The 25,405-nt window shown below is 52.7% G+C and overlaps 3 protein-coding genes across 3 annotated transcripts in view; 2 read left to right on the top strand and 1 right to left on the bottom strand.

Annotated features, from left to right (window-relative positions):
* Nucleotides 1-291: 291 nt before the first annotated feature.
* Nucleotides 292-1,443, top strand: PpBr36_02210 (uncharacterized protein; the record flags this gene model as incomplete). Its single annotated transcript, XM_029889392.1, has 2 exons — nt 292-845; nt 918-1,443. The coding sequence occupies 2 exons, from the start codon at nt 292-294 to the stop codon at nt 1,441-1,443; spliced, it is 1,080 nt and encodes a 359-aa protein (XP_029753651.1).
* A 1,749-nt stretch (nt 1,444-3,192) lies between these two features.
* PpBr36_02211 (uncharacterized protein) overlaps nt 3,193-25,405 on the top strand; it is a gene marked incomplete at both ends in the record, with an annotated part of 33,940 nt that continues 11,727 nt past the window's right edge. The window contains 10 exons of the mRNA XM_029889393.1: nt 3,193-8,319; nt 8,551-9,794; nt 9,909-10,615; nt 10,732-15,571; nt 16,787-16,964; nt 18,605-18,868; nt 18,934-19,831; nt 19,953-20,362; nt 24,331-24,921; nt 25,027-25,381. Of these exons, the coding sequence (XP_029753650.1) occupies nt 3,193-8,319; nt 8,551-9,794; nt 9,909-10,615; nt 10,732-15,571; nt 16,787-16,964; nt 18,605-18,868; nt 18,934-19,831; nt 19,953-20,362; nt 24,331-24,921; nt 25,027-25,381 (14,614 nt within the window). The remainder of the gene's footprint in view (nt 8,320-8,550; nt 9,795-9,908; nt 10,616-10,731; nt 15,572-16,786; nt 16,965-18,604; nt 18,869-18,933; nt 19,832-19,952; nt 20,363-24,330; nt 24,922-25,026; nt 25,382-25,405) is intronic.
* PpBr36_02212 (uncharacterized protein) lies at nt 12,270-15,511 on the bottom strand (the record flags this gene model as incomplete). Its single annotated transcript, XM_029889394.1, has 4 exons — nt 12,270-13,028; nt 13,059-13,844; nt 13,869-15,376; nt 15,448-15,511. 4 exons carry the CDS (start codon nt 15,509-15,511, stop codon nt 12,270-12,272), a joined length of 3,117 nt encoding a protein of 1,038 aa, XP_029753653.1.

Genomic DNA, 25,405 nt, shown 5'->3' on the forward strand with positions numbered 1-25,405 from the left:
TAGGGACTGTTTAGAGGATTTGAACGATGGAGAAGAGGTTAGCGAACCGGGAGAGCCTGACAATGATTGTATTATTGTGCGTTGATAGGTTTACATTTAAATCGGTTTATAAAAGGGGTATTTCGTCGTTACATTTTTCAAGGGGGCCGGACTTTAGGGGGGTCGGAGATGTGGAGCCCAACGTTATCTGCAACCGTGGGACATTCCGTCCGAATTCTTTTGCACATCACTTGAGAACCAACCTTGTTTGTCCGTGTGTAAATCTGATCCAACCGTTTTGAATTTTCCACAATGGCGCCATTTATCCCTTTATCGCACACGGCCATCATTCAACATAACGATGCTGGAGGCGTCAGAATCACACCAGGTCTTCCGCTGCCTGTTCTCGAACAAGGCCAAGTGCTTGTCAAAACCGCAGCCGTAGCTCTCAATCCGTGCGACTTCAAAATGCCCCAACGCTTTTCGAGCGCTGGCACATATAACGGATGCGACTATGCCGGAACTGTGGTCCAACTTACAGAGGAGGTTGAGAATAATGGCCTCCTCAAGGTCGGCGACCGCGTTTTTGGGGCCTGCATGGGGAACAACCCCCACGACAAAGATTCGGGGTCGTTTGCTGAATACCTCAAGGGTACAGCCAAGTTCTGTTGGAAGATACCTGACTGGATGTCGTTTGAAGAGGCAGCCGGCCTGAGTGGTACATGTATTGCCACGGCATGCATGTCGCTATTCCAATCTCTCAAACTTCCTGGTACCTTCGAGGAGCCCGCAACAAAGTCCGTGGACGTCCTCATTTGGGGTGGGGCTAGCTCGGTTGGAACAGCCATGATCCAGATGGTAAAACTGTGAGTTGCTTTTATCATCTTTCATCTTCTTCAAGCATGTCGCGCTAACGAGATCATGGAACACAACAACAGTCTGGGGCACCGGGCTATCACTACTTGCTCACCCAAAAACTTCGAACTCGTCAAATCTTATGGGGCTGATGCTGTTTTTGACTATCGTTCCCCAACCTGTGCGGCCGACATTAAGAAGCTGACCCGAAACAGCCTCAAATATGTCGTGGACCCATTTTCAGACCTGAGAACAATGGCCCTGGCCGACGAGGCGATGGGTCGTAGCGGTGGCAAATATGTGGCGTTGGAGTCGTACCAGGACACCCAAGACAAAAAGGCCAAACTTATCGAGAGGGAGCTGATTATGGGCCAGATGATTTTAGGAAGGGCCATCAAACTACCTGGAGACTATGGCAAGCCTGAAAATCTTGAACTGGGACGTTGGGGGGTTGAGTGTTACAAGAGCGTACAGAGACTTGTAGATGAACGCAAGTTGCGGCCTCATCCGCTTCGGATCCTAGATGGGGGGCTCGAAGCAATACTAGACGGGCTGGAGATGTTGAAAAGGAGGGAGGTGGCAGCAGAAAAGATTGTTGTGCGGCTTTAGAGGTGTTATTTTCGCCAACAATAACACAAATGCCAGACTGACACGTGCAATCTAAGCTTTGGGTCCATTACAGAAACCTGTAGTTATTGGAAAAAAGCCAAATCGTACAATGCATCCCAGGGTTTATCTTGGTCTTTCATCTTGTGAGTCCACATAGAATAACGAATGCATCAGTTCTGTTATAACTGATCATCTGTCCAGCAAAAGCGAAGCGTGATTGGGCACTGCGACCAGGTTAGCAATTCCAGGTAAACCGCCAAAAACCCGGGTCCGATTTACGCCCTACGACCTGGACATTTGGATAAAGTGGTTATTTAGTTCCATGCCCGGAGGGGCAAAGCTGTACGTGGTAAGCAGGTAGTAGACTGGCGGTCAACCTTATTTCCACGGATCTGAATCGGAACCACCGTTTTTTTGAAAGGTGTCAGTCAGGCCGAATTCTAGCAACAACGACGATGCCGAAGCTCCACTCGTAGATCTGGACCCTATGCTCCACTCCCACTCTATCAACAAACGATTTACAGGGAACATGCGTCACGCTCGGGATATTTTGAAAGGTATGGTTATAAACCCTGTTGGTGGCTGTAATCGCTAAAAGGCCCGGAAGTGGTTAAATAACGCTACTGTGCTATTATCCCCGATTGAATTCCTGCGAACGATTGGGTAGTAAGTTGCAAATTGCAAGGCAGACAAGAAAAGAAAGAATATATGCGCGTGTGCTTGATTAAATGAAATACATTGTGATTCAATTCCGTCAGATACGCATGTTAGTCTTATCGTATTGACATTTTGCGCATGCGCTTTTATTTGTTCCTTGGATCGCAATTAGTCACAAACGGTGAAAATGTCTGAACTTTTAACCCATTCGTCCAATAATAACCCCTGAAAACAGCACGAAGTAGTGCGGGTATCGATCGCACCGTGTGCATGCAGTTAGTCCCAGTGTGACTTTTGGTTACAAGAGAATAATAGCACTGTAGAGGTATCCGTGTCGGGGCTGTTTGGCATCATGCAAGTGTGTATGTTTCTTAACGCAAGCTGCTGATTCGTATAAAAACTCGGAGATCCGAACTTTTTCGTTTGCTTGATTGGAGTCATGTTTTCCAATGGAACGACAATCCCCAAACTATGCACGCCGAACAAAGTCGGTGAAAGGACAAGCCCGATATGGATATTGTAGCACTTAGGCAAGCATCATGTGTCCAACTGACATTCAATGACACAGACTGTCTAACCTGAAAAGAGCAACGGGCATGTTTGTCTTGTTGTTTTTTATAAACTGTTGGTCACGTCTAGCAGACCATTCTGAAACATAGGCGGGCACACCAGGTAGCAAACTGTTGGTCGGCTTCTCTCCTAGCGCATTGCCCCATTGAGACGCGACTGACAGGTCTTTCGGTGGGTGGATAGTCTGTAGTGTTTGGGTACCGAGGTCGCACCGAAAGCCCGACGATCTGGACGCTGATATGCCTTCCGCATTATAGCCCTTTGTTAAATATATGTGATCTCTAGAGGATGCCACCTGATCCTGTTTGTTCACCCAGGCAAAACCACGAATCTCGTGGAGAAACATTGCAAGAGTACATTTCAACACAGTCTCGGTTCTCTCATGTTTTCGCCTCTCGATACACGGCAGTGCCTTATCTTCCTTCTGAACCCTTGACGTTCAAACAGAAAACATTAACCTTCGCTTCACCACAAGGAACCAGACATCTTCCTCACCAGGCAAAAAGAGAAGATTCATCAACCATGCGCGACGAGATGCGGAATACTACCACTGAGCCTATCGCCATCATCGGCAGCGGCTGCAAATTCCCCGGTGGTTCGACGACACCGTCCAAGCTGTGGGAGCTTCTGAAAGATCCCAAGGATATCGTCAGTGAAATCAGACCCGATCGATTCGACGTGGACAAGTATTTTCATCCCGACCATAAACATCACGGAACCAGCAATGTTCGCCGGTCGTATTTTCTCGAGGGAAACTTTAAGCATTTCGATGCCAAATTCTTCGGAATCAGGCCCCAGGAAGCAATGGCCATGGACCCTCAGCAACGGTTTCTGTTGGAAACGGTATATGAAAGCTTGGAGGCAGCTGGCATCACCATAAGTGACCTCAAAGGGTCCCAGGCCGGGGTTTTCGTCGGCAACATGGGGGTCGACTACTCTGAGCTTCTGTCGCAGGATGTAGATGCTTTTCCGACGTATTTTGCGCCCGGGACGGCGAGGAGCATCTTGTCAAACAGAATCTCGTACTTTTTTGACCTGCACGGCCCTTCCGTCACCGTCGATACCGCATGCTCTTCCAGCTTGGTGGCTGTTCACCAGGCGGTACAGAGTCTCCGCCTTGGCGAGACCCCGGTGGCCATCGTTTGCGGCGCCAACCTTTTGCTGGGACCGGCCCAGTATATTGCCGAGAGCAAGCTCCAGATGCTTTCTCCAAACGGCCGCTCGCGTATGTGGGATGCATCGGCGGATGGATATGCTCGTGGCGAGGGCTTTGCCTCGATTGTGCTGAAGCCGCTCAGTGTCGCCTTGGCCAACGGCGACCATATCGAGTGCATCATTCGAGAGACCGGTTGTAACCAGGATGGTCGGACTAAAGGCATTACAATGCCCAGCCCACTCGCCCAGTGCAAACTCATCCAGGAGACCTACAAGCGGGCGGGTCTCGACCTCAGCAAAAGCTCAGACAGGCCGCAGTATTTCGAGGCACACGGCACCGGCACCCCGGCGGGAGATCCCGTCGAGGCGGAGGCCATCAGCAAGGCATTCTTTGGTCCCGAGAGTGGCTTTTGCAGAGCGCCCGACGACCCGAAACTCTACGTCGGGTCGGTCAAGACCGTGATTGGCCACACAGAAGGCACGGCTGGGCTCGCCGGCTTGATCAAAGCCGCGCTCGCCATGAAGGCCAGGAGCATCCCGCCAAATCTGCACCTGGAGCGCGTGAGCCCCGCCGTCGAGCCGTTCTATGGGAACCTCGAAATCCCGACGCGGCTGATGGACTGGCCCGAGCCCGCACCCGGCCAGCCCCTCCGTGCCAGCGTCAACAGCTTCGGGTTTGGTGGCGCCAACGCGCACGTCATTTTGGAGAGTTACACGCCGGCCGCCGAGGTTGCAGTGCTCCCCTCCACGGCTCCGGCTGGCCCCGTGTTCTCGCCTTTTGTCTTCTCGGCCAGCTCGGATAGGGCACTAGCGAGCATGCTGTCTGCCTATGGCGACTATTTGAGTCTGAACCCCACGGTCGACCTGCGATCCGTGGCGTATACGCTGAGTCGACATCGCTCCATCTTGGACAAGCGCGCCGTGATTTCCGCACCCGACCTCGACACCCTCAGAGCCAAGCTCAAGACACGCAGCGAGGAAGCCAGCCCCAGCGGCAACGCTGTGGTTCAGTCTCTGGAGCGACGTCCCCGCTACCTGGGCGTCTTTACGGGCCAAGGAGCGCAGTGGGCACGAATGGGCGTGGATGTCATCAATGCATCTCCTGCCGCGAGGGCCATTTTCCGAGAGCTGGAGCAGAGCCTCGACACCCTGCCGGAAGAGGACCGACCGTCTTGGTCCATGCTGGAGGAGCTCCTGGCGCCCCCGGAGACTTCGCGCGTCTACCAGGCCCACATCTCACAGACGGTCTGCACTGCTGTTCAAGTCATGATGGTGCAGCTCCTGCGCGCGGCCGGGGTCGAGTTCTCGTGCGTCGTAGGCCATTCCTCGGGTGAGATGGCGGCTGCGTACACGGCTGGCTACCTGTCTGCCAGGGACGCGGTGCGCGCCGCGTACTTTCGAGGAGTCCACTCTCGACTGGCAAAAGGGTCAGACGGCCAGCCGGGAGGCATGATTGCGGTCGGCACAAGTCTCGAGGACGCCGAGGAGCTGTGCGAGCTCGACGACTTCGAGGGTCGGCTGTGCGTCGCCGCGAGCAACTCGTCCGAGCTCGTGACGCTTTCGGGTGATCTCGATGCCGTGCAAGAGGTCAAGAAGATCCTCGACGCCGAGGAGAAGTTCAACAAGCAGCTCCAGGTCGACAAGGGATACCACTCGCACCACATGCTGCCGTGCAGTGAGCCGTACGTTGCTTCTCTGCAAAAGTGCGGCATCCAGGCTCAGGTGCCGAGCGATTCCATGGCGTGCCGATGGATTTCGAGCGTCTACGTTGATGACATGGCCAACCGCCTGGACTGCCGGGTCCAGGACAAATACTGGATCGAGAACCTGGTCAAGCCTGTCATGTTTTCTCAGGCGCTGTCCTATGCCCTGGGCGGCGATGACAAGTTTGATTGCGTCATCGAGGTCGGCCCTCACCCGGCACTCAAGGGGCCAGCCAGCCAGACGATCCAGGCCTGCCTCGGCGAAAGACTGCCGTATTTTGGATGTCTGAGCAGGGGCACCGACAGCAACGAATCCTTCGCAGAGTGTCTTGGTGGAATCTGGTCGGCGTTCGGCAGCTCGGCCGTCGACCTGGCCGCCTACGAAAGATTTGCAACCGGGGGTTGTGACCAACGCCTAGTCAAGGAGCTTCCATCTTACCCGTGGGATCATGACGTCGAGCACTACGTCCAGTCTCGTCTCTCAAAGGTCGTGCTGCACAGAGGTACCCCACCCAATGAGCTGCTGGGCACCAGACTCCCCGACGACACTGCGGGCGAGGTGCGGTGGCGGAACATTCTACATCCGGGAGAGCTCCCATGGTTGTTGCAGCATTCGGCGCAGGGTCAGACCGTCTTTCCGGGCACAGGCTACATCGCCACCACGCTGGAGGCGGTCAAGCAGCTGTTTGAGAGCAACGGAGTGCAAACGGTAGAGATACGAGATGTGGTTATCGGCAACGCCCTCGTCATCGAGGCAAACACGGGCGTGGAAACGCTCTTTTCATTAACCGGCATCAGCACCACCCAGATGGACCGCATCACCGCCCACTTTTCATTCTGCAGCCAGCAGGGTGGCAGCACCAAGCTGGTGGAGAATGCATCTGGAGATGTTGTGGTGGTTCTCGGTGAGCCCTCGGATGATGCACTGCCCGGGAATTTCCACCCAGGCACGCAGATGAAGGACATTGACGAGGAGCGCTTCTACGAGGCCATTGACAAGCTTGGCTACGGCTACGAGGGTCCATTCCGGGCCCTTTCGCGCCTGCAACGCCGGATGGGGGCAGCCACTGGTCTCGTGGCGATCCCGGAAAAGACAAAGCACTTTGACCAGATGGTCCTCCACCCCGCAGCCCTCGATGCCATGGTGCAAACCGTCCTGCTGGCCTACTGTTACCCTGGCGACACCCGCCTCCAGGGAATTTCCCTCCCCACCGGGATCGACTGCATCCGGTTCAACTACGGCATGCTTAGCCAGGCGGCCAAGCCTGGCTCTCAGCTCCGGTTCCTCTCCCACACTGCCTTTGAGGGCGATGATGTCCTGGGCGGGGTCGGAGGCGACGTCGGCGGCGACGTCGACGTCTTTTCCGAGGACGAGAGGGTTGCGCTCATTCAGCTCCAGGGCCTCCACACGAAGCCGCTCTCTCCACCGTCGGCCGCGACCGACCTGCAGATCTTTTCCGAGATGGAGTGGAAGACCATCTCCCCCGAGGGAGGCGACATGGAGGTGCGCGGCGAGAAGCGCGCCTACGTGGCCGACTTGTACTTCTCCATGGAGCGCGTGGCCTACTTTTACATGCGCCATGTCCATCGTGCCATTGGCCAGGACCGCTCCGGTCTGGCTCCTCACCAAGTTCGGTTCCTCGAGTGGGTTGATCACATGTGCGGTCGCGTCGAGGAGGGCACGCTTCCTCACATCAGCCGCAAGTGGGACCACGACACCCGGCAAGACATCCTCAAGACCATTGCCAAATACCCCGACAGCATCGACCTCGAGCTGATGCATGCGGTGGGAGAGAACCTCTACTCTGTCTTTAGAGGAGAGATGAATGCGCTGGAGCCCATGGTCAAGAAGAACATGCTCAACAGGTTCTACTCGGACGCCCTCGGCATGTCGTCATACACCGAGGACCTTGCCCGCATGGTGGGCCACATCACGCATCGCTATCCTCACATGAACATCCTCGAGGTCGGTGCAGGAACCGGTGGTGCGACCAAGGTCATGCTCAGGACACTAAAGGACGCCTTTGCCTCGTACACCTATACCGACATTTCTAGCGGCTTTTTTGCCGATGCTCGCCAGGTGTTCAAGGCGCACGAGAGCAAGATGTTGTTCAAGACGCTGGATATCGAGAAGGACATTGTCGATCAGGGCTACGAGGAGAACTCGTTCGACTTGGTCATTGCCAACCTGGTCGTGCACGCCACAGCCGACCTGGACGCAACCATGGGCCGCCTCCGACGCCTCGTCAAGCCCGGTGGTCATCTCGTACTTCTCGAAATTACCACCAACGACCCTCTGAGGTTTGGATTCATCTTCGGACCACTCCCAGGCTGGTGGCTCGGAGGCGAAGACGGACGTGTCCATTCCCCATGTGTCGACGTCGAATGGTGGGACCGGGTCATGAAACGGAACGGTTTCTCCGGCGCAGAGACCGTCACGCCGCACCACAGCCTGTGCCCACTTTCGGTGATTATGACCCAGGCCGTCGACGACCGTGTGAAGCTCCTCAGGGAGCCAACCACGGCCGATTTCGGAGACTTCACCATCGATCCCGCAAGACTGACCATCGTCGGAGGAGCCAAGCCGTTGGCAAAGAGCCTGGAGCAGCTGCTCAGACCGCGCTATCAGAGCGTCACATGGATACCCGTTTTGGAGGAGGTGGCGTCGTCACGGAGCCTCCCCGTCATGGGAAGCGTGCTGTCCCTCGTCGAGCTCGACGAGCCCCTGTTCAAGGACATGACGGCCCAGACGCTCGAGGGCTTCAAGCTCATACTTCAACAATCCAGGAGCGTTTATTGGATCACCTGCGGGGCTTCGGGGGCGAACCCGTACTCCAACATGGCTGCCGGCGTGGCGAGGACCGCCGCGGCCGAGATGCGACACCTGCGCATTGGCTTTCTGGACTTTGAAGACGCCCAAGACGCCGCCGCCGCTCAGAGGCTGGCCCATAGGTTCCTCGAGTTTGAAATCCTGGGCACCTTGGAGCAGCACGGGAAGCTGGATGGCCTCACATGGTACCAGGAGCCCGAGTTGAGGTTCGACGGAAAGAATATCCTCGTCCCTCGTATGAAGCTGAGCAAAGACCGCAATGGTCGGTACAACTCGCGCAGGCGTCGATTGACCAAGAGTGTCGATCCACGCGAGGTTCCGGTTTCTTTGGTCCCCATGGGGAAAGACCTTGTTCTCCAAGAGTCTCCTTCATCCTGCACCAAGCACGGCCAAGACATGGTGTCGTTGAGGGTCCATTATGCCATGCACCGCTCGGTGAGGCTGGAATCCTCCGACTACCTCTTCCTCGTCCTGGGCACCCAACTCTCTTCGGGCGAAGCCATGTTTGCCCTGGCAGACTCCAACGAGTCGATTGTGCACGTAGACCGGCGGTGGACGACGTCATATGCTGGAAACATGGATCACGGCAAGCACGCGCTGGCTGGTCTGTACACGCAGATGGTCGCGTCGACGGTGGTGGCGGGCCTTTGCTCGGGCGACTCGCTCGTCGTGCTCGACGCAGGAACGCCGCTCTCCCTGGCCCTCTCGGCTCGCTGTGCCGCAAAGGGTATACGGCTCACCTTGCTCAGCACCACCACCGGCTCGGGCTCCGAGTCTGGCGGTTCCGAGTCTGGCGGTACCAACAAGACCGTTCACATCCACCCCTTGGAATCTCGTCGATCCATCGAGTCGAAACTGCCAACCAACGCCACTTGCTTCCTCAACCTCTCCACCACCAGCAGCAACGACAACGTGGCCGCGGTCGTCATCAACAGTTACATCCCGACGCAGTGCCGGGTGGAGACCCGCGACACGCTGACTGCGACAGTAGGCCAGGTCGCCAGGCCCACCTCCTCCATCGGCCAGGCCCCTGCCGTCGGAGACGTCATGCGCGCCTGCTGGGCCAACGTCGAGGCCGTGGGGCGAGACTTGGCATCCTTTTCGGCCGCCGTTGTCACCCCCACAGAGCTCACCGCCGCGGTCGGGAAGACGAACGGCCCCAGAGTTGGCAACGATGCCCTTTCGCTTGTGGTTGACTGGACTGCAGAATCAGAAGTCGGCGTGCTGATCCAGCCTGCCGACTCCATGGTGAGATTCAAGAAGGACAAGACCTATTGGTTGGTTGGTCTCACCGGAGGCCTTGCCCTCTCGCTCTGTCGTTGGATGGTGAACCGAGGTGCCAGATATGTCGTCATGACCAGTCGCAATCCAAAGATTGACAAAGAGTGGCTTCAAGGCGTGGAATCTTGTGGTGCCACGGTCAAGATATTTTCCAAGTAAGTCTTTTTTTTTTATTTTTATTTTTTTTTTTGTTGATGTCATGTTCAAGAATGCCGTCTACTGACACGTACACAACCCCTTTCATTTTTAATCTTCCCCCCCAACAATAGCGACGTTACCGATCGTGCAGCAGTCAACTCAGCCTACCTTAGCATTTCTGCCACCCTGCCTCCAATTGCCGGCGTGGTTCAAGGTGCCATGGTTCTCCGAGATGCCATGTTTGCCGAGACGACCATGGAAACTGTCGAAAGCATTCTCGGGCCCAAGGTCCGCGGTAGCATCTACCTGGACGAGATTTTCTACTCGACGCCTCTGGACTTTTTCGTCTTTCTGTCCTCTGTTACCGCCACATCCGCGAATCCCGGACAGAGCATCTACGCCGGAGCCAACATGTTTATGAACTCCCTTGCAGCCCAGCGCCGGAAGCGGGGTGTTGCCGGCTCGACAGTGGAGATTGGCTGCATCATGGGCAACGGCTCCGTCACGGCCATCCTGAGCTACGAACACCAAAAATACCTCTTCTCGGTCGGTAACATGTGGCTGGCCGAGCAGGACTTCCTTACCATGTTTGCCGAAGCAGTCCTCGCGAGCCCACCCGACTCGTCGGACTCGGTCACCTCGGTGACTGGTCTCCGTCTTCAGTTCAATGACGACAAGCCGGACATTACATGGTTCAGCAATCCCATCTTTCAACACCTGGTCCTGCAGAGTGGCAACGCCATGCAGACCGCTTTGAGCGTGGCGAGGCAGGGCACTATGGTGAAAACCCTTCTTCAAGAGGCCGAGAGCTCCGAGGAAGTGTTTGACATTCTCAAAGGTATCGTTGTTATCTGCTCATGTTTTGTTTTGCGCAAAAGCTATTTTTACTGACATATACCGAACAAAAAAAAAAAAAAAAAAAAAAAAAAAAAAAACAAAACAAAAAAAATACAGCCGCATTTACGGCAAAATTGGTTTCGTCCCTCCAAGCCGACCCGGACAGCAGCCTACTAGAAAAGGATCTGGAAACGCTGGGCATGGATTCACTGGTCGCCGTCGATTTCAAATCTTGGTTTTTGTCAGAGCTTCTTGTCGATGTTCCCGTTTTGAAGATTCTCAACGGCAGCACGGCCCAATTGCTGCTTAAATTTGTCCAGGGCCTAATTCCCGCATCCATGACCCCCAAGCTCCACGACGGTTTAGACAAGGCCGATGCTGCACCTCAAAAAGCACTGCCAGTAGCACCACCGCCGGTGACGAAACCCAAACCTGAAGTTTCGGTCCAGGTGCCGGCGCCGGTGCCGACCCAGCAACCGGTGGCTTCTGTCAAGCAATCTGGCCCCGGTTCTGCGACCTCGCCGTCGTCGGCAACAGGATCCTCAGCGCGGTCCAGGACGGTTGATTCACCAGTAACTGCCGAAACGCCTCTCTCTCCCGCGACTTCTACATCAATGGCGTCAGCGTCGCTCAACGATTCGAGGAAGCTCATTCGGACGGTCCCCGTCTCTTTTGGCCAGTCGCGCTTCTGGTTCCTGGGCTCGTACAACCCCGACCCGCTGGCATTCAACATCACCTCGCTGATGCACATCAGTGGTCCGCTGAGGACGGATGACTTCGCCAAGGCCGTCGACAAGGTTCTCAACCACCACGAGGCTCTCCGCACCTCGTTCGTGTCGGAGGGTGATTCCCCGGTGCAAAAGATTTGGAGCTCGCCGGCGTTTGGACTCGAGCAACGCAGGATAGCTGACGACGAGAGCGAGGTTGTCAAGGCCTGCACCGAGATCCAAAACACGCGCTACAACCTCGAGGAGGGTCAGACGATGCGAATCATGCTCCTCACGAGATCGCCGACCAAACACGACCTCGTTCTTGGCTACCATCACATCAACATGGACGGAGTCAGCTTCGAGGTGCTTTTCGCCGATATCGAAAAGGCGTACAACCGCACACCTCTGGATCCTTCAGTCATGCAGTTCCCCGACTTTGCCATCAAGGAAGCCAGCGAGTACAGATCTGGCGCGTGGAAATCCGAGCTGCAGTATTGGCAGAGCAAGTTCGCCAGCCTCCCGGAGCCGACACCTCTCTTGTCCGTCTCGAAGCGAAGGACAAGGCCCGTCAACCTCAGCTACACCACGCACTCGGTCAACCGCAGGATCAACGCCGAGCAATCCCGAGCGATCCAGACCGTCGGCCGTAAATTCAAGGCCACGCCCTTCCACTTCTACCTCTCCGTCTTCAAGACCTTGATCGCTCGCTTCAGTGGCGCCGACGACTTTTGCATTGGCATCGCCGACGCCAACAGAAAGGAAGACAAGGTCATGGGAGCCGTCGGCCTCTATCTCAACCTTTTGCCCCTGCGCGTGCGGAGCGCACTCGCGCAGACATTTGGGGAGACTTTGGCAGAAATGAAAAAGGTGTCGCAGGAAGCATTCGCCAATTCCAAGGTGCCCTTCGACGTCCTCCTCAACGAGCTCAGCGTCCCCCGCTCATCGTCACAGACGCCTCTGTTCCAGACCTTTGTCAACTACCGACGAGGCGTCTCCGAGGAGCGGTCGTTCTGCGGCTGCACCGGCGCCGGCGAGCTCATCTCTGGCGGGCAGATCGGTTACGACATCAGCCTGGACATTGTCGAGAATCCCGGCGGAGAAGCTCTGGTGACTTTGAGTGTGCAGAAGGATCTGTACGACGTCGAGATGGCCAAACTGCTGCTCGACAGCTACTTCCGGCTCGTCGACTCGTTTGCCAAAAACCCGGCCAACAGCTTGAACCGCCCGGCAATCTACGACCCCGTTGCTGTAGACAAGGCTTTGACGCTGGGCTGCGGCCCCACTCTTGAGGACTCGAGCTGGCCAGAGACCCTGGTCCACCGCATCGAAAACATGTCTGTCCAGTATGCGACAAAGTTCGCCTTGCGCAACGGACAAGACGGTGGCCTGACCTACTCTCAGATGACTGCTCGCATCAATGACATCGCAGCAAGGCTGATCCAAGCCAAAGTCGGTCCTGGGATCGTGGGCGTGATGCAGGCTTCCACCATGGACTTTATCTGTTCCATCCTCGCTGTTTGGAAGGCCGGTGCCATCTACACCCCCTTGGATCCGCGCCTCAACTCGACCGACCGCCTCAAGGCCGTCGTGTACGAATGTCAGCCTGCGTGCATCCTCGTGGACGCTACCACCAAACCTTTGTTCGACAGCTTGTCGACCGACGCCGTCCAGATCGACGTGTCGGCGGTGCCGAGCTCCAAAACGCTCCAGGAATCACCAAAGGTTGCCATACACGCCAAGGCCACCTCGGCGGCTGCCGTCTTTTACACGAGTGGTTCGACCGGCGTCCCCAAGGGCATCACACTGAGCCACGCCTCCCTGAGGTACAACATCATGGCCGCCACGCAGCAGTTCGGCTTCAGGGAGGGCGTCGACGTCATGCTGCAGCAATCGTCCTTCAGCTTCGACATGGCATTGGCGCAGATGCTGACGTCGCTCTCCAACGGCGGCACGCTCGTCGTCGTCCCGTCGCACCTGCGCGGCGACGCGTTGGGCCTGAGCCAGCTCATCGTGGCCGAGAAGGTCAGCATCGTGCAGGCGTCGCCTACCGAGTACAAGTCGTTGATCGGCGTCAACGCCCAGCATCTCAGGACTTCCAAGTGGAGGGTGGCTTTGAGTGGTGGCGAGAACATGACCCAAAGCCTCCTCGAGGTCTTCCGCTCCCTCGGCAAGCCCGACCTCGTCCTTTTCAACGGCTACGGGCCCACCGAAGCCACCATCAACGCAAACACCCGCGTGGTGCCTTACCATGAACCAAACAGCAACCCAGACCTGCCGCTGTTGACCTGGCCAAACTACTCCGTTTCCATCGTCGATCCGGAGCTCAACCCGGTGCCGGCCGGCGTGTTTGGCGAGGTTTGCATCGGTGGCGCAGGTGTCGGCCTGGGCTACTTCAAAAACGACCAACTCACCTCCAAGGCGTTCGTGGCAGACAAGACGGCGCCTGCCGAGTTCTTGGCCAAGGGGTGGAAGACCAAATTCCGAACGGGCGACCTCGGACGCCTCAGTCCCGACGGCGGCCTAATCATCGAAGGTCGCATCGACGGTGATACTCAGATCAAGCTCCGGGGCATGCGCATCGACCTGAAGAACATCGAATCCGCCATCTTGCAAGCAGGCGCCGGCAAAATCATCGACGCAGCCGTGTCCGTCCGCCGCGGTGGCGCTGACGAGTCGGACCCGCAGTACCTGGTCGGCCACGTCGTGCTGGATGCCGATCTGGTTGAGAATCAGAGCCCCCAGAACAGCCAACAAGACTTCCTCGCCCGGCTCATCCCACGCCTGAGGCTCCCTCGGCACATGAAGCCATCCCTGCTCGTGCCCATCCGCGCCTTGCCCCAAACCGCCTCCCACAAACTTGACCGCCGCGCCCTGCAGCAGCTGCCCATCTCCGACGCGAGCCAGGTTGCCGATCGGTCGTCGCAACAGGCCGCCGAACTCGGCTCCGATCAGGCTCAGATGTGGAAGCTCTGGCAGCAGGTCATCCCCAGCGACGTCGCTTCCCAGTACACAATCACGCCACAGTCCGACTTTTTCCACGTCGGCGGGACCTCGCTCCTTCTGGTGAATCTGCAAAGCTTGGTGACAAAGAAGCACGGCAGGGCGCCACCCTTGCACGCAATGTTTGAGTCGAGCACGATTGCGGCCATGACCGATCTGGTGCTTTCCGACGACGCATCCGGCAACAGCGCCCTGATCGACTGGGAGCGGGAAACCTCGATCCCGACGCTGCCTCCAAACATCATCCCCGGCGGGCCAGGGAACCAAGTCTCTGCGCCGCCCAGGGTGGTCCTGGTGACGGGCGCGACGGGGTTCCTGGGCCGGCAGCTCATCGCCTTCCTGCTGCGCCAGCCCAGCGTCAGGCGCATCCACTGCCTGGCGGTGCGCGGCGCCGCCGCCGCCGCCGCCGCCGCCGCTCCCCACTCGGCGGCGGCGCCCTTCTCGGACCCGCGCGTCAGCATCCACCCCGGCAACCTCAACGCCCCGCACCTGGGCCTGGGCCAGGCCGTCGCCGAGTCGCTGTTTGCCCAGGCCGACGTCGTCATCCACAACGGCGCCGACGTGTCGTTCCTCAAGACCTACGCCACCCTGCGCGCCACCAACGTCGGCAGCACGCGGGAGCTGGCCCGCCTCGCCGCCCCGCGCCGCATCCCCTTCCACTTTGTGTCGAGCGCCAGCATCACGCAGCTGACCGGCCTGGAGGAGTTTGGCGAGGCCAGCGTCGCGGCCTGGGCCCCGCCCACGGACCCCAGGGAGATGAACGGCGGCTACGCGGCCGCCAAGTGGGCGTCCGAGGTCCTTTTGGAAAACGCCGCGCGCGCCTGGGGCCTGCCCGTCGTGATCCACCGGCCGAGCAGCATCACGGGCCAGGGCGCCAACAGCCTCGACCTCATGGGCAACATGTTCAAGTACATCGAGCAGCTCGAGGCTGTGCCCGAGTCTGATTCTTGGAAGGGCAACTTTGATTTCGTGTCGGTCGAGAACGTCGCTGCCGACATCGTCCAGGCCGTCGTCGCCGCAAACCTTGCAGCCGTCGGCCGTGTGAGGTATATCTACGAGGCTGGAGACATTGTTTACCCGCTGTCCATGGTCAAGGATATGTCTGAGCGTGGTGCCAAGTTACCTGTGAAGACGATGCCATTGACACAGTGGGTTGAGCAGGCGGCAGAGCTGGGCTTGGATGCCATGCTGGCTGAATACCTCATAAAGGCAGCAGGCACAGGGACCTCTCTGGCCTTTCCTAAACTGTTGAAAAACGGGCAATAGCTTATGCAATGTGGAATATTGTCGCTAGATCTGCTTTTTTTTTTCCTTTTCTTTGTCTCTTGCTTTTTTTTTTCTTTTTTTTTTTTTACTTATAGAAACTTCGCTCAATAGCGTGCATTGTGAATAGTATATATTTTTCAACCTTCAAACATTTTAGTCCACCATGTTCCCAGAAATATCTTGGCTCAGAGTTGTTTCCCATGCCTATGGGGGAAGGGCATCCCATAGGGGACCGATGAGTGGTTTTCCGCCTTGTTGATGATACAAACTGTTGGAGGAAATTTAGCGCTGCAATTTCGTATGCATCAACTGCCTGGCCTATACGTTGTCTACTTGAAGGCAAGGCTCTTACAAAGGGCAGTTTTGCCATTCTGCGTCTTTGTGAGCTTTTCCAACACGACCAATGAATAAGGACTAGGCCCACCCATACGCTATTCAGTGCTTCCTTGATTCAATATGGCCCCCTTATCCCTGTTCGACATAAACATTGCTAACTCATCCCAGTCGACCGGAACCAATTGTCGTTTCAACTTCAGCTAGCCGACCCTTTTTTGTTGCATGAATACTCATTATTCACCCTTGTTTACAAAATTGTGAGGGTTTATTGAAAATCGTTTTCGCGTACTTAGGGATTCCGTAGTTTACCAGCAAGGTTCTTGCATGTTTAACTAACAATGCATAGACGGCGTTACCGAGCGGCTATTTAAAACATGCACCACAGCTTATTCAACTTCGACGTCGACGTTTGTAAACAAAATCTCCCCATCTTTACAAGAGAAAAGACATCCTTGGTTTTCCCGAGTGGCTGTTTAAGCCCTCCAAATAAAAATAACTCCGCGGGACTTTGATTATATTCTTAGAAACCTAATCTGAGCAAACATTTTCAACTTGATGTTAGTTCAATTATTTGGTTTCTAGGCAGCCTATAGCTTATATATAGCTTGCAGAGTCGCTAAAACATAGCAACTTTCAAGATCGAATTCCAACACTATTCCGCATGTCACTTTCAGCCTCGCTGTGTGATCTTCTACAACCTTTTTAACTTGTCTGTCTTCTGCCCAGCTACACAGCCTTCAAATATTCAGTGATAAACTCGATTACCCAGACACCAATCCACAATCCCATCTTCTCCATTTGCTATCGCCCGCCAAAATGCACATCTACAAATTTATGCAAATTGCTGCCTTGCTTGCCAGTGGTGCTCTGACAATGCCCACTCCCGCCGCTCCTCCTACTCCGCCTCCGGTCCCACAGCTTCCGAATTCGGAGACAAGGCCGAACCGCCCAGCGCCTCACTCTTGCCAATGGTGCGGCATTGTTCGGCCGTCCGGGCCATCGTATCTGGAACATTATCGCGAAAACCACCGAAAAGAGGTTTGGGGGAAATGGGCAGGACAACACGCTTAGCCGAGCGCATAGACAGAGACACGGATGGGAAAAGATTTTTGGTCGAGGGGACCATTAAAAGGCCGGCATGTCACCCTGTCTGCTTTACTTCTGAGGCTACCATCGAGGGAGATATAAAGGTGGGATGACAATTTTAAACTTATGGGACTCGTTGTTTGAACTTTAATCCGTTGCCCGCTTAGTATATATTGAGCTATATAAAAAAATCCAAGTTTGTACTTTTAAACTCATTTATGTTTTGATTACGGTATATGAGTAGCCTAATTCCAAGGATGAGAGTAAAATTTATCCAAACAACTGACCCTCTGAAATAAAATGCGCGCTTCAATGACTGGGGTCCATTTATAATCGATTCTCGGTATAACCTGAGTCAATTAGAATCGGACAACAGGTAAGGAATAAGTCGGGACACCCCCTGGTGGCTACTTCCTAATAGTGTTTACTGTTGAAAATCATTATTCCAAACGTAACGCGGAATAACAGATCGCAAATATTAACCATTTAACTAACGGCAGTAATATAATTAATTATATCGCTGGAATCGTTAAACCTAAAAGGCTTTTCACAATCGATTTTGATTGCACCAATTTTGTTTTTTGGCCTGTTTAATTTCCCCAAGTTTAACCAACGGTAATACTCGGGTCCGGTTCGACTTTCCGTCTTTTCCGCGTTATTACCGTTTCCAACTACAACTTTGTTTTTTTTTTTTTTTTTTTTGTCGTTGTACATATTCAGACTGTAAATTTTCAATACTTCAATTTTCTTTTTGATTTTTGAAAGAGAATAAAAGTCACGTAAAGTTGTTTGCCATTTTATCGAACATATTAATCTTACTGCAATGCTAATTACTATCTCAGTTCTGTAATCATGTACGCGGTCGCAAAATCTGTTGAAGATTGTGCTCCGTGATCCCAAGGTTACGTGCATACACACGAGACTAATTGACTCGCATGTCTGCTCACGGACAGCATGAACAAACAGTAACACAATTTCAGTTGCGTTTCCCGATTAGGCAACTTGTATTGGAGATGGCGGGACCAAGCAGGAGTGAAAAGGGAGGGATGGTGTAAAGTGTTTGAAAAGCGAGTAGGGTTCCCCCAATGGAAAGGGTTCATGAGGAGTCACATTACATCAAGGCTTTACAGCGTATTTGTGTCGGTTTTTCTGTCCTGAAGTTTAATTTGAGAATTAGGACCTTTCGCTTACCCTGCCTGCGCCTAGGCTTTCGGGGACGTCAAGATTGAGTAATAGCTGGTGGCATTCGGTACCTATGTCATGCGTTTTTGAATCTGCTTCCGATCCAAAAGGGCCCTATTGAGGCAATGGTTCGGACTGACAATCGGCATGGGTGGGGCCATTCGGACCCAGAAGGCGAGATTGCAGGGATGTCAAAGCTGGTCAGCACAGCAAAGCTGACTAGGTAGGTGGCTTGGTAGGTCTTATAGGTTACAAGCTATGTCCATCCATGTTTTCCTCGAAGAGGATTTTGAGATTTCATTCAAGCACTTTACAACGATCAAAGTAACATTTCTCAATCGATTTTTTTTCCCTTTCCACATATGTGAATCCGGCACTTTGGCATCATGTTATCTCTTTTGGAAACCAAGGTCATTGAACCTTTCATGGTCGTGAAACAAACCCTCGCGCCATTGAAACTGTCAAAATGGCAAATATTCAAGCATATGACCAGAATGCTCATCTTTTCATCCAATACTCATACAATCATTTTTTGCGTCTTGACGAGTCTTGCTGGATACGTTGTATTTCGAATGATTTGGGATCGTCAGGAAACGTATTCAGACTATGGCCTTCCCGTTGTCAAAACCAATGATTACCATTTCGACAACATCATTGCAGAGGGCAAGAGATTGGTAAGATAGATTCAACACTGCATCCAGCAGCCGAGAAAGAAATACTGATTCGATTCTCCTTTTAGTATCCAAACAAGGCTTTCATGGCCATCAACAAACGATACAAGTTTGTGATTTACCCGTCGAGCAGGTGGGAGGAGTTGAAGCGCATTCCCGAGCAGACTGCTTCTATCATGGACTTCCAGCATGTCTGCAACTCTGGCGAATGGAGCCTGGTTGGCGGCGAGACGCATGAACTCGTCAAGACCATCACTGCCGAGCTCACCCGCTCTCTGCCCGCTCGCGTGCCCAATCGTCAACAGGACGCTAAAATGACATTTGATACAATCATTGGTCATTGTCCCGAGGAGAAGGGCTTTAATCTTTTAATGACGTCCCTGGAAATTATTGCCAAAATAAATGCTTGCACCTTTGTGGGCAGGGAGCTTGGAGCCAATAAGGGCTGGGTCACAGCCGTCGTGTACTCTCCCCTTTATGTCTATTGGGCCGTCACACTTTGCAACGCCACGCCAGACATTTTGAGGCCGCTGCTGCGTCCTCTGTTCTTTTTGCCGGCACTCAGGAACTACTGGAACATGCACAGGCTGCTGAAGCCCAAACTGGACAGGGAAATCGACACGTTCAAAAAGGCGGACGATAAACGCCAGCTTCTCGTACCAAAGTCTGACGAGGATCTTCCCTTTACCCACTTTCTGTTGTCCCGGTATACCGAAGCTGCGGCTACCATAAAGCAGCTCGTCATAGACTACATCCAAGTCAGCTATACCTCGACGCCAACGACAGCGTCCGCGCTGTTTCATGCGCTGTGGGAGCTTGCTCAGCGACCCGAGGCTGCCGAGATTATGCGCAAGGAGTTAGCGACGGTCATGGTTGATGGCAATCTCCCAAAGACCCATCTCCAGGAGCTCAAAAGGATGGATAGTTTTCTCCGGGAATCTTTCCGACTTCATCCTATCACTCGTTGTAAGCTCAGATTGCTGTTATGAACCGCCCATTGGATTGGTTTTACCCCCCACCCCCTTTTCTTTCACTCTTTATCGGTCCAGGTTGCAAACTGACAGAGACCTGGAACCTTGCTGTTCAGTTACCCTTCAGCGCTATGTCAAAAAGCCATTCCAACTTTCCGACGGTCCTCGGATTCCGCCAGGAGTCATGGCGGTTATTGATGCACAGGAAATAAACCGATCGCCCGAGATTTGGGAAAATCCTGACGAGTTTGACATGGATCGTTTTTATCGACTGCGCGAGATTTCTGGCAATGAAAACCGGTACCATTTTGTCACGACCAGCTGCAACTCGCCCGGCTGGGGAGACGGGACCCAGGCCTGCCCCGGTCGCTTCTTTGCGACCAGCACTCTAAAAATAGTCATGGCTCATATTGTCATCAACTATGACGTTTCTTTGCGCAGAGTGGTCCCACTTAAGGGCCGACCCTTGGTGAACGGCTCCTACTCGCCGGACGACTCGGTGGAGATATTCTTCAAGTCCAGGAATGTTGAATAGACCACCACACGAGCAAAATAAACTACAAAAGATGGAATAAGTGCATGGATACCGAGCAAGAAGAAGTAGCAGAGGCTGCGACAGATACATGCTATCGGGTGGATATTTGCCGTTACGAAGATGTGATGCATTAGAATAAAGTGTGGTTTTGTGTGTAGTTGATTTATTTTACAGGTCGCAGCGAGCATACTGATGCTATCAAACATGTCGTCTGTTATTCAATTTGGCTCAAAATCGGAAAGTCTGGCTCAATCCGGTTCGTCCTGACTCCAGAACTTGATTCTCCTACAATTTCAAGTCGGCTAGTCCTGAGCGTATCTTGAATTCTCTGTCAGCCCTAGCCGGACGTAATCATTAAGTCATGCCTGATATGTGGTTTCGGTAACAAGTGTACTGTGTACAACACAAAGACCGAATCTGGGATGCCTTTGAATTCTCGTATAGGGCAGCCAGTAAACAGCGAGGGTATAAATGCTTTGCCTATGGCTGAGAAGGATGTGAAACGGTGTCGCTATCTTACAAGATTGGTTCCGATTCAGTCATGACAATGTGGATACCTTTGCAGTGCAAACAAGTAACGTTGGGCTCCACATCTCCGACCCCCCTAAAGTCCGGCCCCCTTGAAAAATGTAACGACGAAATACCCCTTTTATAAACCGATTTAAATGTAAACCTATCAACGCACAATAATACAATCATTGTCAGGCTCTCCCGGTTCGCTAACCTCTTCTCCATCGTTCAAATCCTCTAAACAGTCCCTATTATTTTCCTGTGCTTCATAAACGTTTTTTTTGCTGACCAAAAGCTCGTTGGGATCCGGAATTACCCTTTTCCTTTTGACCGGCCGTACCGCCTCCAATTTTGCTTTTAACAAACTGATTTTTTGCTGAGCTTCAGCCAATAAGATATCCTTGGTTTCGAAGCTTTTTTGGACTTTTGCAAACAAAAGCCGTGAAGTGGCGTTACTTTTTTCGGACCGGGAAATTTCCTGTAGTTGAAGTCGAATATCTCGGGTCGTTTTAGGGGTTTTCCAAATAAGTAAAGATTGGTCGTTAATTTTTTGGTTTGGGCTTTCCGGTGTTTTATCCCTTTGGAAGCCGTTATTTCTACCTTTTTCGACGTTGGCGTTGCTATTTTCTAATAAAAACGGGTTTAAAAGTGGTTTTGCCAAGTTCACCGGCCATAACCCCGTCGTACGCCAACCAGATTGAATGGTTTTTGCTATAAATGCTTTTGATCTGGCTTTTCGATAGCAAAGTAGAAAGTTTCGTTTCCCAACAACCGTTGAACAGCAAAACTGGTTTACAAATCCCAGGTGACGTCGATAAGCTTCCTTTAACGGCCCAAAAACCGATAAATCCAACGGTTGAAGAACGTGCGACGAATGAGGAGGTAAATATAAAAGCTGAATATTATTTTGGAGGCAAACAAGCATAAACTCGTCGCTGACGTGTGATCCGTGGCCGTCGAGAACTAATAAACGCTTTTCAGGAGTTAAAGGTTGGGTATTTGGAATAAACACCTTTTTTAACCATTCGATACCTGTTTCATTATTTGTCCACCCGTTTTCTGTTGCATGAAATTGCCAGGTATCGAAAGGACTTAAATCAGCTGGAAACCATTGTTGCTGTACGTTTTTCCCCTTAAATATAACGAGGGGAGGTATAACAGCCCCCGTAGCTGATACACATTCGATTATGCTCGTCCAACCCCGCGTTCCAGGCTCTTTTCGCTGTAATGGCCGGATTTTATTACGCCCTAACACCAGGCCATTAGATCCTTTGCCTTCCATTATACCTGTTTCGTCCATATTCCAACGGTTGGCCGGTTTTATAGTATCGATAACGGGATTTTTCAAATAGGACCACCAAGATTTAATTACCTCGGTTGTAGCCCCATTAACCCGGGCATTTTCTATTCGCCGGGGCCTTTGGGTTTTCAAAATTGGATATCGGGCTATAAAACGGCTAACCCAATGTTTCCCAAGGCTTTATCTTTCTCCGGCGGCCTGAAGAATTCGTTCCGCAAAATAGCGTAGTTCTTGATGCGTTGGCGGAAGGCCTAACGCGGCCTGCGCAAGTACCCAATCTGCCAAATAGGTCTCCTGCTCCTGTGAAAGCCTTTGACAAAATCTTTTCGCTTGTTGAATTGACTGGGCCCCCTTTAAACGATCGTGAAGGGTACTCCGAGGAATACCCCATTTTTGCGAGGTTTTGTGAACTGATTTGCCATTTCTTATGTCAGAAATGGCAGCAAGAAGCTGATTTTCAGTGTACTGTTTCATTGGAAAGTTTGGAGCAAGAATCTTCAAAATGCAAGTTCTAAAGTGAAAAATTCGTCTAGATATTTATAAAATAAAACAAAGGGTTGACGTGGCTGAGTAGATATTTTTAGGGGCCGGACTTTAGGGGGGTCGGAGATGTGGAGCCCAACGTTACCGTTGTATACTCTCCATAAGATACAAGCCCAAAGGTTCATTCGCCCAATGGGCTACTACGTAGTACGTAACCGCCTGCAAGGTCAAAAAATGTTGATACGGTTGCAACGGCCACCATTTGCACCATTATTTGCAGCCACCAAATTGCCATGGAAAACAAACAATTGCGCATATACACGAGCAAAAACTCAATTACGATTATGGCATGTGTTTTTCGGTCGGATCGCGCTGCGGAACAGACATTTTTACCGCAATCTGGCATCGCAAATAGTGGTGCATTTGGGAATGCAAATGGTGGTCGTTGCCATCGTGTCAAAACAATGGGACCCAGACTAGTGCAGGCGCGTGCGCGCGTGATGTGGCGCTACGTGTCATTCATCTACCGTGATTATTCGTACGGTTGAAGGTATCCATGTGGTTGCGATTCAGTCGGGACGTTGTTATGAAATAGCTAGACCCTTGTGAAAGAATCGATTCGGTGATTGAACGACTTGTTTTTTTTTACAGAGGATGTTGCAACCTCAAACACCCAATGCTGACAAGACCATGGAGGCTGGTGTTGCAAACCAGTGATTCCAACTGACTATGTGATGCCCTTTTCGGAGAGCCCATGTAGCTTCTTTGAAGTTCCTTGCCACTGAGTCCTGGAACAAAACAAACAGAACACCCACGAAACTATGATTCAGCCTTTCCGCTGCGCTTGCATCCAGGCTCCGAACCTCGATGGACCTGCTTGTCAGTCTCATTCCGTCATCATGATCAACAAATGTATCTTCTGTCGGCAGACATTGTTTTGACCGAGTCGGGGTTCGGGTCCCCAACAGAGGCAGTTGCCGAATCGCAAGAGCGAGATGACTGGAAATGAAGACAGCAGCAAATTTACCCTAGAAACGTCTGCAGCTGGATGGCGGCAACGTGTAGTGCCTGCCATTAGTTAGTTGAGCTTTTTTTTTTTTTTTTTTTTTTTTTTTTTTTTTTTCAAGTCCGCGAGTTTACTTTACGCCCGATAACAACAGCGCAAATAGTAGCAGCGCTCTTAATAATAAGTAGCAGCGCTAGTGACACTGAAGGCGTTAAGAGCGATAACAATAGCGGCAACAAAAAGCAATGCTAGTAATAATGAGCGCCACTCAGGGTTAAAACACCACTTCTTTCATCTCAAGCCGGCTTATGTATCCATGTTCTCTTTTTCTTTTCTTTTTTTTTTTTTTTTTTTTTTTCTTTTTTTTCGGGATCCCAACTGACTATCTCCAAATAATCCACAGGGGCTTTGATTCAGACACTTACAAGAACAGAGTGTGGTGTTTGACCAAGCCGATGATAATCTCTATATAAGTCCAGCGTCAAATAATATGTAGAGGCTTTGCTCATTCGGCAAGGTGCCAACCAAGATCAACAACTCCAAGCCTCAGAGACTCTTGAGACCAACCACTGGGTCAACCATCTTCAAATATTCCTTTCCAAAGTGCTCACCATCAAGCTCTAGATTACCCTTTTCCACCAATTCACTATGGTTGCCCAGAATGAGCCTATCGCCATCATTGGCACCGGCTGCCGCTTCCCCGGAAGCTGCGACAGCCCCTCGAAGCTCTGGCAATTACTGGAAAAACCACGCGACCTGTTGAAGAAAATCCCAGATGACCGATTCAGTGCTGATGGGTTTTACCACCCAAAGAATCTTCATCATGGTACTAGCAACGTGCGACACTCTTACCTGCTCGACGAAGATTTGCGTACCTACGATGCCCAGTTCTTTGGGGTTAAAGCGATCGAGGCCAGCTCCATGGATCCTCAGCAGCGTTTGCTTATGGAAACCGTGTACGAGGCTTTGGAATCGGCTGGGCTTTCTATTAAGCAACTTCAAGGCTCCGACACGGCCGTTTATGTTGGCGTCATGAGCGCCGATTTTATGGATATGCTCGCGCGTGATGTCGAAAAGTTTCCAACTTATTTCGCCACCGGAACTGCACGCAGCATTTTGAGCAACCGCCTTTCCTACTTCTTTGATTGGCACGGTCCATCCATGACAATCGACACAGCTTGCTCGTCGAGTCTGATTGCTTTGCATCAAGCTGTGCAGGTCCTTCGTTCCAAGCAGTCCAAGGTCGCTGTGGTGAGTATTTTCCCTGAAGCCTGTGCAGGCAGTATGAGTAAAATACCGGCGATAGGACAAGAGTGCCAGACAGAGTTTCTCTAACGTATTACGTATATCAAACAGGCTGCCGGATCAAACATCATCTTGGGCCCAGAGCAGTTCATTGCGGAGAGCAAGCTTCAAATGCTATCGCCGGATGGTCGCAGTCGTATGTGGGACGCTGAGGCTAACGGTTACGCCCGTGGGGAGGGTGTTGCAGCTGTCGTTCTCAAGACCCTGAGCCAGGCTCTCGCTGATGGGGATCACATTGAGTGCATCATCCGGGAAACCGGAATCAACCAAGATGGCAAGACCCCCGGTATTACCCAACCGAGTGCCACGGCACAAGCCACCCTGATTAGATCCACCTACGCCAGGGCCGGTCTTGATCTGCGTAAAGCGACCGACCGACCTCAGTTTTTCGAGGCCCATGGCACGGGTAAGTCAAAGGCCGAGACTGATA

The sequence above is a fragment of the Pyricularia pennisetigena genome, chromosome 3, assembly GCF_004337985.1.
Source record: "Pyricularia pennisetigena strain Br36 chromosome 3, whole genome shotgun sequence".
In the NCBI taxonomy this organism is placed as follows: domain Eukaryota; kingdom Fungi; phylum Ascomycota; class Sordariomycetes; order Magnaporthales; family Pyriculariaceae; genus Pyricularia; species Pyricularia pennisetigena.